Source organism: Papio anubis, chromosome 13 (assembly GCF_008728515.1).
Source record: "Papio anubis isolate 15944 chromosome 13, Panubis1.0, whole genome shotgun sequence".
Lineage (NCBI taxonomy): Eukaryota > Metazoa > Chordata > Mammalia > Primates > Cercopithecidae > Papio > Papio anubis.
The window spans coordinates 94,315,522-94,330,809 of record NC_044988.1 but is presented as its reverse complement, the minus strand read 5'-3'; the positions used below and the strand labels follow the sequence as shown (position 1 = coordinate 94,330,809).

The 15,288-nt window shown below is 40.0% G+C and overlaps 1 protein-coding gene across 8 annotated transcripts in view; it reads left to right on the top strand.

Moving 5' to 3' along the window:
• Positions 1-15,288, top strand: part of GOLGA1 (golgin A1) — a 65,633-nt gene that overhangs the window by 8,826 nt on the left and 41,519 nt on the right. For 6 of the 8 annotated variants that reach the window (XM_009199062.3, XM_003918813.4, XM_009199059.4 and 3 more), the window contains 7 exons: positions 1,489-1,579; positions 3,919-3,993; positions 4,945-5,042; positions 6,485-6,517; positions 10,665-10,793; positions 12,003-12,172; positions 12,654-12,765. In XM_009199062.3, the coding sequence (XP_009197326.1) occupies positions 1,489-1,579; positions 3,919-3,993; positions 4,945-5,042; positions 6,485-6,517; positions 10,665-10,793; positions 12,003-12,172; positions 12,654-12,765 (708 nt within the window). Of the gene's footprint in view, positions 1-1,488; positions 1,580-3,918; positions 3,994-4,944; positions 5,043-6,484; positions 6,518-10,664; positions 10,794-12,002; positions 12,173-12,653; positions 12,766-15,288 lie in introns of those variants that run through there. The other 2 variants (XM_009199063.3, XM_031654506.1) reach the window with 2 other exon arrangements.

Here is a 15,288-nt window from a genome sequence, read left to right as displayed (position 1 = left end):
CCCCAGAAAGCTGCTTTGCCCCTTCCACCATGTGAGGGCACAGCTAGAAGGTGTCATGTATGAACCAGAAAGTGGGTCCTCACTAGACACCCAATCTGCTGGCACCTTAATTTTGGACTTCCCAGACTCCAGAACTGTGAGAAATACATTTCTGTTGTTTATAAGTCACACGCTTTATGGCATTTCGTTATAGCAGCTCAAATAGACTAAGACAACTAGTAATAGATGACACATATTAAAGCTAATATGTGCCAGGCTGTGTTTTAGGGATTTGACAAGTATTGATTTACTTAATCCTATTCACAGCTCTGTGAGGCAAATGATATTTGTTATCACAGATTGCAAATGAGAAAACCAGTGCACAGAGAAGTTGAGTAATGAGCCTAAGTTCTTACAGCTTGAAAGTGGTAAAGCTGGAACCTGAAGCAAGGTCTTCTGACACCAGAGACTCTCCTCTTAACTGTCCACTGTCCTGACTCTTGGTACATATTGGATGGGCAGTTGGCTGGACATGTAGATGAATATTTGAAGTGAATTGTTGAATCATCTTTAAAAACATTTTGGGGATACAATGGGAAACATGATTAAGGACTGGATGTTAGTATTTTTTGTTAGGAATGATAATCATATGTTGTCTATGAAGAGAAATATCCTTATTTTTTAGAAATAGTTATCAGAGTATTTAGGATGAAATGTAATGATGTCTGTTATTTAAATTACTTCAGAAAAATAAAAATTGGTGAAACAAATAAGGCAAAGCTTCAGCAATTGTGAAAGTAGATGGAAAGTGTTCATTAGACCAATTTCTCTCCCTTTCTATAGTTTGAAAAATTTTATAATGAAAAGTAAAAGAGATTTTAAAAACTGAGTTATTAGCAATCACAAGCAGTGCCCATAGTAATAGTAGTATTCATTTATTTTAAAATAATCTGGTTTTTTGGGAAAAATGTATGCTTCATTAATATATTGGTTTGTTGAATGCATATTATCTGCTGAAGTCTATGATGCAAATTAAGAGTTTTAGATTGACATCCCTTTGTTTTATAGATGAAGATACTGAAACTTTATCAATATTGGTGAAAGATTCATAGTTATAGGCCAGCTTTTGATCCCTACAGAACTCCCGCCCTCTTTATCCCAGGACTTTACTTTTGGAAAGATAAAGTGATTTTTTTATCGTGGCAAATATAGTTTTTGTACTACATACTTGCTATAATAATGGATCTATTTACTATTACTTATTTCAATAACATGTGTACACATACGATATATCTGTTTAGCATCTCCTCTCTCCTTCACTTTAAGAGGCAGAAAGCATTGCTTCCACTTTCCAGGTAGAGAAACTAGGCCCAGTTACGTTAAGAAGCTTTTCAGTGACTACAATTAATTGAAGTGTAACCAAACCTAAAGTAGACCTGTCACTTTCTGGCTCAGTACTGTGGTCTCACACATATATGAATTCAACCTTCCTTGTGTCTACCTCAACAGGCTTCCGATGGAAGCAGCTCCAGAGAAGATCTTTCATCCCAGCTTTTGAGAAGGAATGAACAGATGCGAAAGTTAGAGGCCAGACTTTCTGGTATGTCTAAGAACTTGTAAAAAACAAACACGAGAAACTTGCCTTGCTTGACTCTCCTATAAAATAGCCATATAGGATGACTTTATAGTTGTTTTCACATATCATTTTGATCTTTTTAGATAGGAGCAAGTATACCCTCTTCTTTTTTTAGTGTACTAAATAGTGTAAATTCAAAACTGAATTTGAAAGTTTATTAAAAAAATTTTTCTGCTCCTGAGGTTTCTAGCCATGGAAATAAAAGATGGTAATAGTGTATGTACAATAGATTTGACCATCTTCCACCATTAGCATAGCCTGCTTTCAGGTGGAAAGGGATAGGGTTAGTTTTTAAAGGGAATGGCCAACAGATATTGGATTCATCAGCACCAGAGAGAGATTGGTTCTATGTTGCCACTTCCTGCAGCTCATACCACCTGTGTAAGTGTCGTTGTAGGTCTTTGGGCCACGTTTCAATGGTATTTCTGACTTCAGCACCTGCATAGAAGGTGTAACTCTCATTATGTCTTTTGTGTGCAGTTTACATAGCTCCCATTATATCCTTTGCCTGAGGAAGGCATGGTCATGATAGAATTGTGAGTTATTATTTTGGTTTCTGCCAGTGGATACGTTTGGAAAACTTCATCCTATAAAGTGGTTCATGGCTTCTGTGTGTCTTTTTGTCCCTTGGCTTTTTTTTTTTTTTTTTTTTTTTTGAGATGGAGTCTCGCTCTGTTGCCCAGGCTGGAGTGCAGTGGCGCAATCTTGGCTCACTGCAAGCTCTGCCTCCCGGGTTCATGCCGTTCTCCTGCCTCAGCCTCCCTAGTAGCTGGGACTACAGGCACCTGCCACCATGCCCAGCTAATTTTTTTTGTATTTTTAGCAGAGACGGGGTTTCACTGTGTTAGCCAAGATGGTCTCGATCTCTTGACCTCAAGATCTACCTGTCTAGGCCTCCCGAAGTGCTGGGATTACAGGCGTGAGCCACCATGCGCGGCCGTCCCTTGGCCTTTTAATTCCCATTTTATTGGAGTAAAACAGCAGACCCAAATTCACCAAGTGGTATGTGAAATATTTATATTTGTGTAGCTATCAGACCCGGATTCACCACATTGTATGTGAAGTATTTGTATTTGTGTAGCTATCAAAGGTTCATAGCATAATTCACAACTACTAATTATTTTGTCCTCACTAGAGCCTTATTAGGCTTAGCAAGGTTAAGGCCTTACAAGTAGTAAATGGTAGAGCTGGGATCCAAACCCAGATTTATTTGATGCTAGAGTCTTAATTCCATCTGCTTTAAACTTAATTGTTGCTATCCTGTTACTCCTACCCATACATAGTATCAGTAACAGAGGTAAAGTAATTTTACACTTGTTTAATGTTGAAGAGAGAGTTATAAAATAATATATGTACCTTCCCCATATGGTAGGAAGAATAGTTGGGCTTGACTTACATTAGAGAAGGGACAGGGAAGAGAGCTGCCATTTATTGGGCCCACTATGTCCTGAGTATTGTCCTACAGTATTAGTATGAGTAATAATAATTGTCACAGTGACAACAATAACAGCTGCATTTTATTGAGCACTGTGTGCAAAGCACTTAAGGCATGTAAAATGTTTTATTATCTAATGCATCGTTTGTGGTAGGTACAATTAATATCATTTAATATATGAAGAAACTAATACTACAGGATCAATAATTTGCTTAAGGTCCGCAGCTAAGGACTGACAGAGTTGGGATTTGAGCTACTGTCTATGTTTTCACTAAACCATAATTATCTTCTTTGGCCACCTAGATAATTAATTCTGACATTCACATTTTTAATATAGCATAGGTAACCAAGTTCCTGTGTAGAAAGGGAGCTCACTTTTTTAGAGAATTAAGTGCTATCACTATAAAGACAATGCTGCACCTAAGGTGTTTGTTATCGCCCTAACTACTGTTCCTGAGTTGTGTGGACTGTAAGTGAGCTGTTTAGTGAGTTCGCTTTGATCTGTCCTACTGCTAAGGCTGGAAGAGGAGGTGGAAACTGAGATTTGAAATTAAGTCATGAGATAAATCTGTGTTTTTCCTAGCAGGACATTTCTGATCACTAGGCTAAGCCTAATTCTTGTTTTCCATCAAGGCTAAACAAACCTGCCTTTTTGTACTCACCATTTATACACCATGGATAATTTGTACTATACTTGTTTTCCTGTGTTGTTCATTGTTAATGGGAGGCTGTCTGCCTAGCTTTCCTTAACAGGAGTGGTTTTCAGGTTAAGAAGATCATCATCATTTCCACTCATTTTTTTGTTTAATTAACTTCCTTTCCTGATGTTTGTCCATTTCTGGTATGTGCGTCACCCTCCTCACCCAAGACTATGCTGAACAGGTCCGAAACTTGCAGAAGATAAAAGAGAAGCTTGAAATTGCATTAGAAAAACACCAGGATTGTACGTATTTTTTTCCTGCTTTTTCAATCTCTTCAAGCTTTAGTTTTTTGAAATGAAACAATAGCATATGGTTAAGCTTGTCCTTCTTGAAAGCATGAATCTTTATTTTATAAGTAGTATACTTCTTAATCAAGTTGATAAAACATTTGGCTGATATAAAAGTTATAAGTATACAAGTTTTATTTATGTTGCTTTATAAAGGCATGATTCTTAGGAGTAGGTCATTAGGTGTATCAGCTTGTCTCTATCCAGTTGACCCCTTTATTTAGGCTACCCTCAGGTTTTAATAAAATCTAGTACCTATCCCTTAGGTCTGGATTAGGAAATGGTTTCTCACCACAGCTTCATTACTGCTGTGTTGAGTAACTGGGAGAAATCCCTGTCATCACTCCCTCAGCAATAAAGCATACATTTTATGTAGTCTGCCCTAAATCATATGTTCTTTGGGTACCATCCAAGAAAGATGTTAGTAGAAGTAGAAAGTTATTTTTTTGCTGATATGTACTAAAAAAACTTTTAAGGAAAATAAAGTAAAAGCAAGGCTTTTTGTTTGTTTGTTTTGATTTTTGTTTTTGTTTTTAATTCTGATAAAGTGGTAGTAGCCATCACTTAGCATCAGCTTTGATGTTTTCTGGCAACCTACCTAACTCAGTGTTCTATCATTGTACCATTTAAGAAGTTACCTTTGGCATCTTTCTAAATATATATACTTGTCTATTACAAGAAACAAAAACAATGAGGAAACAAACAAGCAAACACTGTGGTCTGTTACCAAGGCCAAAATATTCTTCTGGAAAGTTGAGGTGGATCAAGCTTTTCCTAGTACCATAATCCACTTATGTGACTTTGGCCTTTTTCATTAGGTGACAGTTTTAAAATAATCACATGGGCTATTTGTCATGCTGTTTCTGAAGTATTTTCATATCTCAAATAGAGCCTCTTTGTTAACAGCTTCCATGCGGAAATTTCAAGAGCAGAATGAGACATTCCAAGCCAACAGAGCCAAAATGGCAGAAGGACTGGCTTTGGCATTAGCCAGAAAGGACCAGGTATTTTATATGTGGCACTGCCCAAAACTAGTGGAAAGATTTCACTTAGTGACATGACTTCAAAAATCATGACATAACCTACAGAAAATATTTATAGCCTAGGAGAAAAGGAATGTTGTAAGTTCTTTAAGGTTTTCTTTGGCCTTTTCTTGTAAAGTGAAGAAACTTTACAGTTCTAATCATGAAATGTGTCCAGAATGTGAGAGTATCATTCCTTGCATCTGTATAGTTTCATAAAATTGAGAAGAGAAATAGTGTATCTGTAATCTGATGGCAGGCCCCAAAATAAGAGAAAAGGTCTCTGCCCTCTAAAAACCTCTCTGAAAGTCTAAGCCCCAGACATTTTCCTTTTATCCTGGAGAAGATATTATTAACCTAGTCATAATCCATAGTATACAGAGTTCTTCCAACCTCTGTTCCCACGTTTCTTCAATCCCAACCAGCTGGACAGAGGGGAACTCCTATAATCTCAACAGAACCAACCACTGGAAGATGCTGAATGAATAACCACAAAGAAGGAAAATAATTCTGTTACTGGCTATTACAGTAATTATGAAGTATATTTTGTTCAAAATAATAGATGACATTTTAAATTTAAGATAAGCATCAATGTATTGTAATGATAATTTTGATTTATTAAGACAGCTTGTTATGTTTCACTTAAGAAATTGTGTAATTTATTTCATCTGGAGGAGGTGGGTTGGTTGATTGGTTTTAAAGTGTCTGTTCATCATCTAGGACATTTACTAGTCAGAAAAAGTACCATTTACCAATACTTAGGGGATAACTATGGTATGAATGTATATAAATGAAGAAATAATCTAAAATTCATGGATTCTGATTATAGGCAATCCGTATATTGCCTTTTGTGCGAATGGGATTTTTTTCTCCTCACTATTTTATGGTTTGTGAATAAGGGGCATGATTCTTTTTCTTTTAATTTACACAGATGGCATAAAGCATGTTAGTAAAATCAAAATGAAAAGGAAAATAATGATCAGGGACTGCAAAAGATCCCCCCTACTCCCCCAGTTTCAGGAATTGATTTCTAAACATCATTTGCAGAATTACTCAACTCAGCTAGTCCCAGCTACCCACTCCCAAGAAACAACAGTACTCATGGCAAAACTCCCAGGAACAAGCTGAGAAGCTGCATCAGAACAGCAGATATGGCTTTTCTTGGGTGTCCTGCTTAGTAAAAATCTGCAGGCTTATATTCATGAATTCATTCTGTTCTAGAATCTTAGATAAAGTGCATTTTCTTCTACTGCTGTGACTCTTGCCTTTCTTAAACCAAGTTTATGGATTTTTTTTTAATTGGCTTTTTTGTTTTGTTTGGTTACTTGCTTTCTGGGAAGAGTTGGGTTGTTCTGTTTTCTGGAAATCTTGGTATTACAGATGCTTTTCACTGGAAACCATACTTTTGTATTGTTTTGTTTTAGGAATGGTCAGAAAAGATGGATCAGCTTGAAAAGGTTAGTTCATCTTTATTTTTGTCTCATTTTTGTTGGTCTCATCTCTAGGGTTTGGAAAACGTTTTATCCAGTAACCAACATACTGATTGCTATACCACCTCTTGGAAGCAGGACAGTTTATGATTAGATACTGACTCGAAAAGCTCAGATCCTCCCCTTTTTTGGTGAATGTGCAGGATGTCTTTTGTTTGCCCCTCCTGATATACTCTGCACTCCTCCTCTCTTCCCTTTCTCTGCGTACCTGAACGCTGATAGAGACTGTATCAGCAGGGCTTAAAATGCCCTCTGGCATCCGGTTGGGTTCAGCCAGTGGGGAACCCTGAAAGAACCATGTGTGAAAGAAGATGTGGTCAGGAAGTTTCTTCCCCCACCTTTCCCCATGTGGGGTCTCTTCAGCTTAGTTGCATCCCATGGCCAAAAGTCACAGTTTCAGTGGGACCTTTGGTTTGCCTTCTTGACATAGTTTTTCTCTCTCTGGGTTTCCTATAACCTCTTCATCTTTTTGCCCCTTTATGCCCAACTGTTACCAGCACATTATCTTTTGGGCTATATTACCCATCCCACAGCTTTGATAAGCCCTTTTATTAAACCATCCTCAAAATGCCTGATTTGAGTTGGCCATCTCTTTCCTGCTGTGGTTCTGATTGACACTGTGGTAATATTAGGAACACTTAAAGATGAAGCAGTGGGGAAGGAAGGCATTTCTCAAGGCTGAGCATTGAACATATATGAGAACCTCTTTGCTAGATGTAGATGAGGAAAACTGATTATTCTTATACCGTTGCTTGCATAACACCATGCAGGTACCTTAAGTAATATATTCCTGGCTCCCACATATGAACAAGATGAAATTTCAAGTCTACAATTGGAAAAACATTTTAGTTTTAAAATAATCATTAGATCAACTATTTTTTTGCCATAAAACACCAAGTTAACTATTTACTTTCTGTTCTATAGAAATCCGATTATCAAGCTGAGAGAATACATTAACTTTTTTTGAGACAAGGGGTTGTTCTGTTGCCCAGACTGGAAGTGGCACAATCACAGCTCAGTGCAGCCTCAACCTCCTGGGCTCAAATGATTTTCCCCCCTAGGCTTCCTGAGCAGCTGGGACTGCAGGCATGAGCCACAATGCCCAGCTAATTTTTAAAAAAATTTTAATAGAGATGAGGTCTCACGGTGTTGCCCAGGCTGGTCTTGAGCTCATAGACCAAAGTGATCCTCCTGCCTGGCCTCCCAAAGTGCTAGGATTACAGACATGAGCCACTGTGCCTGGCAACATTTTTATATAAGGAAAGAATTATAGAAAAGTCAAGTCCCAAGGAAACCTGTGCTTGAAAAAAAAAAAAAATCCTCAAACATATGCTATTAATGACAGTCTTCTTAAATATGGAGGTATGGGTTGGATTAAGGTTTTCTTGTCATAAAAGAAACTCTTAAAATTATGGCAATTGAAATTCTCATTGAACTGTTTTTTTATCTTTTAAAATTTTGGTAAAGGGTATCCATATAGGGCTGAACCAGCTAAAAAACCTACTTAGGTTCATAAGGTTCACAAAGGGAATTTTCTCTTTGTTTTGTTTTGTTCTTTTGAAGGAGAGGTTGGGGGAAATTTTTCTTTTTTTTTTTTTTTTTGTGATGGAGTCTTACTTTGTCACCTAGGCTGGAGTGCAGTAGTGCGATCTTGGTTCACTGCAAGCTCCGCCTCCTGGGTTTACTCCATTCTCCTGCCTCAGCCTCCCAAGTAACTGGGACTATAGGTGCCCGCCACCACACCTGGCTAATTTTTCTGTATTTTTAGTAGAGACAGAGTTTCACTGTGTTAGCCAGGATGATCTCGATCTCCTGACCTTGTGATCTACCTGCCTCGGCCTCCCAAAGTGCTGGGATCACAGGTATAAGAGGTTGGGGAAATTTTCTAGAGTAGGAAGTAGTAATGAGACACCTATATAGGTCTTTGAAGCCACTTTCATTGTTAAAGATGTTTGGGTTTTTTGGTTTTTTTTGTTTGTTTTTTCAGTCAAGAATTAGAAACTGTAACAGCAGGGTTAATCCTTAAAAGAGTCCTTTTTTCTTTTTTTTTCTTTTTTTTTTTTTTTTTTGAAACGTGGTCTCACCATGATGCCCAGGCTGGAGTGCAGTGCAGTGGCACAGTCAAAGCTCACTGCAGCCTCGACTTCTTGGGCTCAGGTGATTCTCTTACCTCAGCCTCCTGAGTAGCTGGAATTACAAGCACATGCCACCATGCCTGGCTAATTTTTTTGTATTTTTTATAGAGATAGAGTTTCACCATGTTGCCCAGGCTGGTCTCCAACTCCTGCACTCAACCAATAGGCCCACCTTGGCCTCCCAAAGTGCGGGGATTAGAGGCAAGAGTCCACTGCTAGAAATGATCATTTAATAAATTGTAACCCGCTGACACCAGTCATGTCTAATTTTTTTTTTTTAACTTGTTAACTGAAATCAGTTCTACATTTAATCTACGTGCATTTAATTTTTTTCAGGCATTCAATCTTACTTGTTACTCGCGTTTTTCAGCCAGTTCAGTGTGTCACTAAGAATAGACATGTAGGCTGGGCACGGTGGCTCACGCCTGTAATCCCAGCACTTTGGGAGGCCGAGGCGGACGGATCATGAGGTCAGGAGATCAAGACCATCCTGGCTAACACAGTGAAACCCCATCTCTAGTAAAAATACAAAAAAAAAAAAAATTAGCCAGGCGTGGTGGTGGGCGCCTGTAGTCCCAGCTACTCGAGAGGCTGAGGCAGGAGAATGGTGTGAACCTGCGAGGCGGAGCTTGCAGTGAGCCAAGATTGTGCCACTGCACTCCAGCCTGGGCGACAGAGCAAGACTCCATCTCAAAAACAAAACAAAACAAAACAAAACAAGAATAGACAGGTAAAATAAGCTTGGACATAGTGGCTCACAACTGTAATCCCAGCACTATGGGAGGTGGAGGTGGGTGAATCACCTGAGGTCAGGAGTTCGAGACCAGCCTGGCAAACATGGCAAAACCTCATCTCTAAGTAGAAAAATTAGCCAGGCATGGTATTGCACGCCTGTAGTCTCAGCTACTCGGGAAGCTGAGGCATGAGAATCACTTCAACCTGGGAGGTGGAGGCTGCAGTGAGCCGAGATCACACCACTGCAAACCAACCTGGGCAACAGAGTGAGACTCTGTGTCAAAAAACAAACAACAACAACAAAAGAATAGACACATAAAATATATATCTGGACTTGCTAAGTAGATGTAAGAACTTTAAAGTTCTACGTAGGCCATGCACAATGGCTCATATCTATCAGCACTTTGAGAGGCTGAGGCAGGAGAATGTCTTGAGGCCAGGAGTTCAAGATCAGCCTGGATAATAGAGCAAGATCCTGTCTCTACCAAAAAAAAAAAAAAAAAAAGTTCTACATAATTGTTGCTCTTATTCCCCTTTTTCACAATTATTTAAAACACATTTATTTTTAAATAAATAATTAAATTCTCTAAAGGATTTATTTAATTAAAGAATTTGTAAATAATGCCATATTTCTGTAATGCTTCCCATTATCATTGCATTATTATCCACTGGCATGAGATTTCCTGAAGATTTTCCTTTATTAAGAGTTCCAGGCCGGGCGCGGTGGCTCAAGCCTGTAATCCCAGCACTTTGGGAGGCCGAGACGGGCGGATCACGAGGTCAGGAGATCGACACCATCCTGGCTAACACGGTGAAACCCCGTCTCTACTAAAAATACAAAAAACTAGCCGGGCGAGGTGGCGAGCGCCTGTAGTCCCAGCTACTTGGGAGGCTGAGGCAGGAGAATGGCGTGAACCCGGGAGGCGGAGCTTGCAGTGAGCTGAGATCTGGCCACTGCACTCCAGCCTGGGCAACAGAGCGAGACTCTGTCTCAAAAAAAAAAAAAAAAAAAAAAAGAGTTCCACTTTCAGGCCGGGTGTGGTAGCTCATGTCTGTAATCTTAGCACTTTCGGAGGCCAAGGCGGGAGGATTGCTTGAGCCCAGGAGTTCAAGGCCAGCCTGGGCAACTAGTGAGACTCTGTCTCTAAAGATAAAAATGATTTTAAAAAAGAAAAGATTTTCACTTTCGTAATACAGATTTCTAATGATTTAGTTGCCTGAGTTGATGTCTTTCTTTCAAATAGGAGAAAATTATTCTGACAGCCCAGTTACAGGAAATGAAGAACCAGAGTATGAATCTTTTCCAAAGGAGAGATGAAATGGATGAATTAGAGGGGTTCCAGCAGCAGGAACTAAGTAAAATAAAGCACATGGTATGCATTTTTGTTTTAGTAGCTAAATACTGAATAGATGATTATTCACTCAGATTTTACTAGTCATCACTCTCTAATTGCTGATAAACATAACACCACTAATATTTGATACTAATCATATTTGATGTTAATCATATTTGTATGTTTTAAAATTTATTAAAATAGAAAACTTCTGTTTGAAATGTTCTCTTTTTCTGTTGTTGTTTTTGTGGTTTTTTTTTTTTTTTTTTTTTTTTTTTTTTTTACCTACTAGGTATATAAATCCTCTTATAAGCCCACAAAAATGTTATAAAAGTTTGGTTATTGGTCCACTTTTTTTTTTTTTTAATAGATGGAGTCTCATGGTGTTGCCCAGGCTGGAGTATAATAGCTACTCACAGGTGTGATCATAGCACACTGCAGCCTTAAACTTGTGGGCTCAAGCTCTCCTCCCACTTTAGCCTCCCAAATAACTGGGACTGTAAGCATTTACTATAGGTGTGTGCCACCACGCCTGACAAGTTTAGATTTCTTTTTCTTTTTTCTTGTGTGTGTGTGTGTGTGTGTGTGTGTGTCACCTAGGCTGGAGTGCAGTGGCATGATGGTGGCTCACTGCAGCCTTGACCTCCAGGGCTCAAGGGATTCTTCCACCTAAGCCTCCCGAGTAGCTGGAACTACAGGCACACTACCATTCCCGGCTAATTTTTGTATTTTTTGTAGAGATGATGTTTCACCATGTTACCCAGGCTGGTCTCAAACTCCTGGGCTCAAACGATATGCATGCCTCAGCATCCCAATATGGTGGGATTACAGGCATGAGCCACTGTACCCAGCCCAGATTTGTTTTTAAGTGTATTTTTCTTTTTTAATTTTTTTTTGTTTTTGAGACAGAGCCTGGCTCTGTCACCCAGGCTGGAGTGCAGTGGCATGATCTTGGCTAATTGCAACCTCCACCTCTGAGGTTCAAGTGATTCTCCCGCCTCAGCCTCCCAAGTAGCTGGGATTACAGGCACCCGCCACCATGCCCAGCTAATTTTTGTGTTTTTAGTAGAGACAGGGTTTTGCCATGTTAGCCATGGCAAACAGTTAGCTGGTCTCAAACTCCTGACCTCAAGTGATCCACCCGCCTCGGCCTCCCAGAGTGTTGGGATTACAGGCGTGAGCCACCTGCCCGGTCTTAAATGTATTTTTCTTAGCATAGCCCAATGAAACTTTGTATTTTTGTGTCAGCTTTTAAAAAAAGAAGAAAGTCTAGGGAAAATGGAGCAAGAATTGGAGGCACGAACCAGAGAACTTAGTCGTACCCAGGAGGAGTTGATGAACTCCAACCAGATGTCATCAGACTTAAGCCAGAAGCTAGAAGAATTGCAGAGACACTACTCAACGCTGGAAGAGCAGAGGTTCTTGCTTGGTCTGTGGGGCCCTTGGGAAGAGGTGTTAGTGTAGTTCTGGCTATAGCCTGCTCACCTTTCCCCATTGTTCATTACACCATTTTCTGATTCCAGTGCTGGCAAAGGCTTCTGGACACACACTTACCTGCCTAGGACTTAGGCCCCACCCTACCTCCAACCCACTTTCCCCTTCAGCTGCTGAAACTCAGGACAGTTCCAGCCCTGCTGAGCAATTCAATGTGGTTTTAGTTTGTAAGGTATTATAGACTAAGGAGAGGCAGGTCAGGATTTCTTTCTTAAACTAGGATGGACTTTTTCTCCTTGGGCTCCTGCTTCAGAGAGAGCTGAGGCTTTTCCCATTGAAAACTGCATGTGGCTAATGATGCTTGTAGCCCTGACATAGAAAGAACCATTTGTATTTTTCCTACAGAAGACTGTATATTAGATGAGATATCCAAATTTGTTCATTGTCTGCTTTCTTTTGATGAAGAGATCATGTGATAGCTTCAAAAACAGGTGCAGAAAGTAAGATCACAGCCCTGGAACAAAAGGAACAAGAGCTCCAAGCACTCATTCAGCAGCTTTCCATTGATTTGCAAAAGGTAAGTAGAGTATGAGGAGAAGACCTGGATTTCTAAGATTCATAAAAACTAGTTCTTTCAGATATTTCTGCCTAAGAGTGACTACTGAACAAATATTTCTCATGCAGGCCACATGGCTCCATTTCTTATTCTAGCCAGACTGCACTCAGATGGAAATGGCCATACAATTGCTTAGCAGAAGTAGTCAGTATTTTCCCATCAGGAATTCTTATACCATTTGGTCAACTCAAATATGTCTCTTTTTTTTTTCTTTTTTTTTGAGACGGAATCTTGCTCTTACTGCTCAGGGATTACAGGCGCCCGCCACTACACCTGGCTAATTTTTGTATTTTTAGTAAAGACGGGGTTTTACCATGTTGGCCAGGCTGGTCTCAAACTCCTGACCTCGTGATCCACCCACCTCGGCCTCCCAAAGTGCTGAGATTACAGGCATGAGCCACTGTGCCTGGCCTGACTCAAATATATCTTTAAGCACATAATGGACCTTGAGCATGAAAAATATAACAATAGTGGCTGACATGACCAGGGCTGTACCTTTGACATACTTGGCTGTAATCCAGTTTGTTCTATGGCACATAATCAAATGATGTCATTACAATTTGTTTTTTCATTTCATTGACATACATTTGTTTTCTTTCTACATTAGGGCTGTGCTAAACTCTGAGAATATAAAGATGAACAATAATATTACTGAATATAAAGTAGTGTTTCTTAGGCCCAGCACTGTGACTCAAGCCTGTAGTCCTAGCACTTTGGTAGATCAAGGCAGGAGGATCACATGAGGTCCTCCTCTTGACCCCATCTCTACCAAAAAAAAAAAAAATTAGCCAGTGTGGTAGTGTGCACCTGTAGTTCCAGCCGTTTGGGATCATGAGGTGGGAGGATCGCTTAAGCCCAGGAATTCAAGGCTGCAGTGGGCTATGAACATATCACAGCACTCCAGCCCAGGCAACAGAGCAAGACTGTCTTTAAATATAAAAATAAGGCTGGGTGTGGTGGCGTGTGCCTGTAATTCCAGCTACTTGGGAGGCTGAGCAGGAGTTTGAGTTAAACCTGGGAGGTGGAAGTTGCAAGTCAGCTGAGATTGCACCACTGCGTTGCAACCTGTCTAGGTGACAGAGAGAGACTCTGTCTCAAAAAAATAATAATAAATAAATAGAAATAAAATAAAGTAGTATTTCCCAATGGCATATTTCTTATTGGCATTTTGAGTAGAACAACTTGTATGATCGTCCATTGCATTGCAGGACATTTAGCATTCCTGGCCTCTGGGTTCTGAATGCCAATAGCATCCTTTAGTCACTGACATCCAGCCCTTCCCCTTACATCACAGAACCACCCCCCTGTTGGTCAGTGCCATCCACCCTACCCTCATCTTTTGAGAAATGCTGATCTCAAGTGAGACAGAGCCTTACAGCATAATTACGGTACAGTAAGATTTTGTCAATAGAGGTCTGTATACCCCTTCTAGCTAAGTATTGTCATACTTACAGATATCTAAGTGGAAACTAAGAGAGGTTATTGACCTTGTTCACAATTATACAGTAAGTGACAGAGTTGGATTCTAACCCAAGTCTTATTCCAAAACTCATGCTTATTCTATTGCACTTTGCTGCCTCACAATAAGGAGCACCCAGTAAATATATATATGAATGAATGACTGTGATACAAGCTTTCTACCCTCAACGAACTAAAAATCTCAGTACAGATGTTGTTTTCCTTCAGAGGCTTACAGTTTCATTATAGAACTCAAACCTATTGTAATCACAAGAAAAGAAATGCTCAAACAAGAAGTCTCATGTAAATGAACTAGATTTTTCTTTTTCTTTTCTTTTGAGACACGGTCTTGCTCTTTCACCCAGGCTGGAGTGCAGTGGCATGAACGTCTCACTGTAGCCTCAGCCTCCCAGGCTGAAGTGATCCTTCCACCTCAGCCTCCCAAGTAGCTGGGACTACAGACACACACCACTACAACAGGCTAATTTTTATTATTATTATTATTTGTAGAGATGGGGTTTTGCTACGTTACCCAGGCTAGTCTCAAACTCCTGGGCTCAAGCAGTCCACCCGCCTCAGCCTCCCAAAGTGCTGGGATTACAGAGGGGAACCACCACACTCAACCCTAGATTTTTCAAATACAAAATATATGCCATAGGGGAAGTACATTCCAGCCCAGGAGTCAAGGAAATCTTCCTAGAGGAACTAGAATGTCAAGGATCAGGAGGACAACAGGAGGCAGAAAAGGCAGAAGGTTAGAGAGTACATTTGGGGTCGTGGAAGAAGGGGGACAATAGACACACAACTTTGGTTTTTGTATTTTGTTTTTTTCTGAGACAGGGTTTCACTTTGTCACCCAGGCTGGAGTGCAGTGGCGTGATGTTGGCTCACTGCAACCTCTACCTCCTGGGCTCAAGCAATCCTCCCGTCTCAGCCTCCTGAATAGTAGGGACTACAGGCACATGTAACCATGCCCAGCTAATTTTTGTATTTTTAGTAGAGACAGGATTTTACCATGTTGGCCAG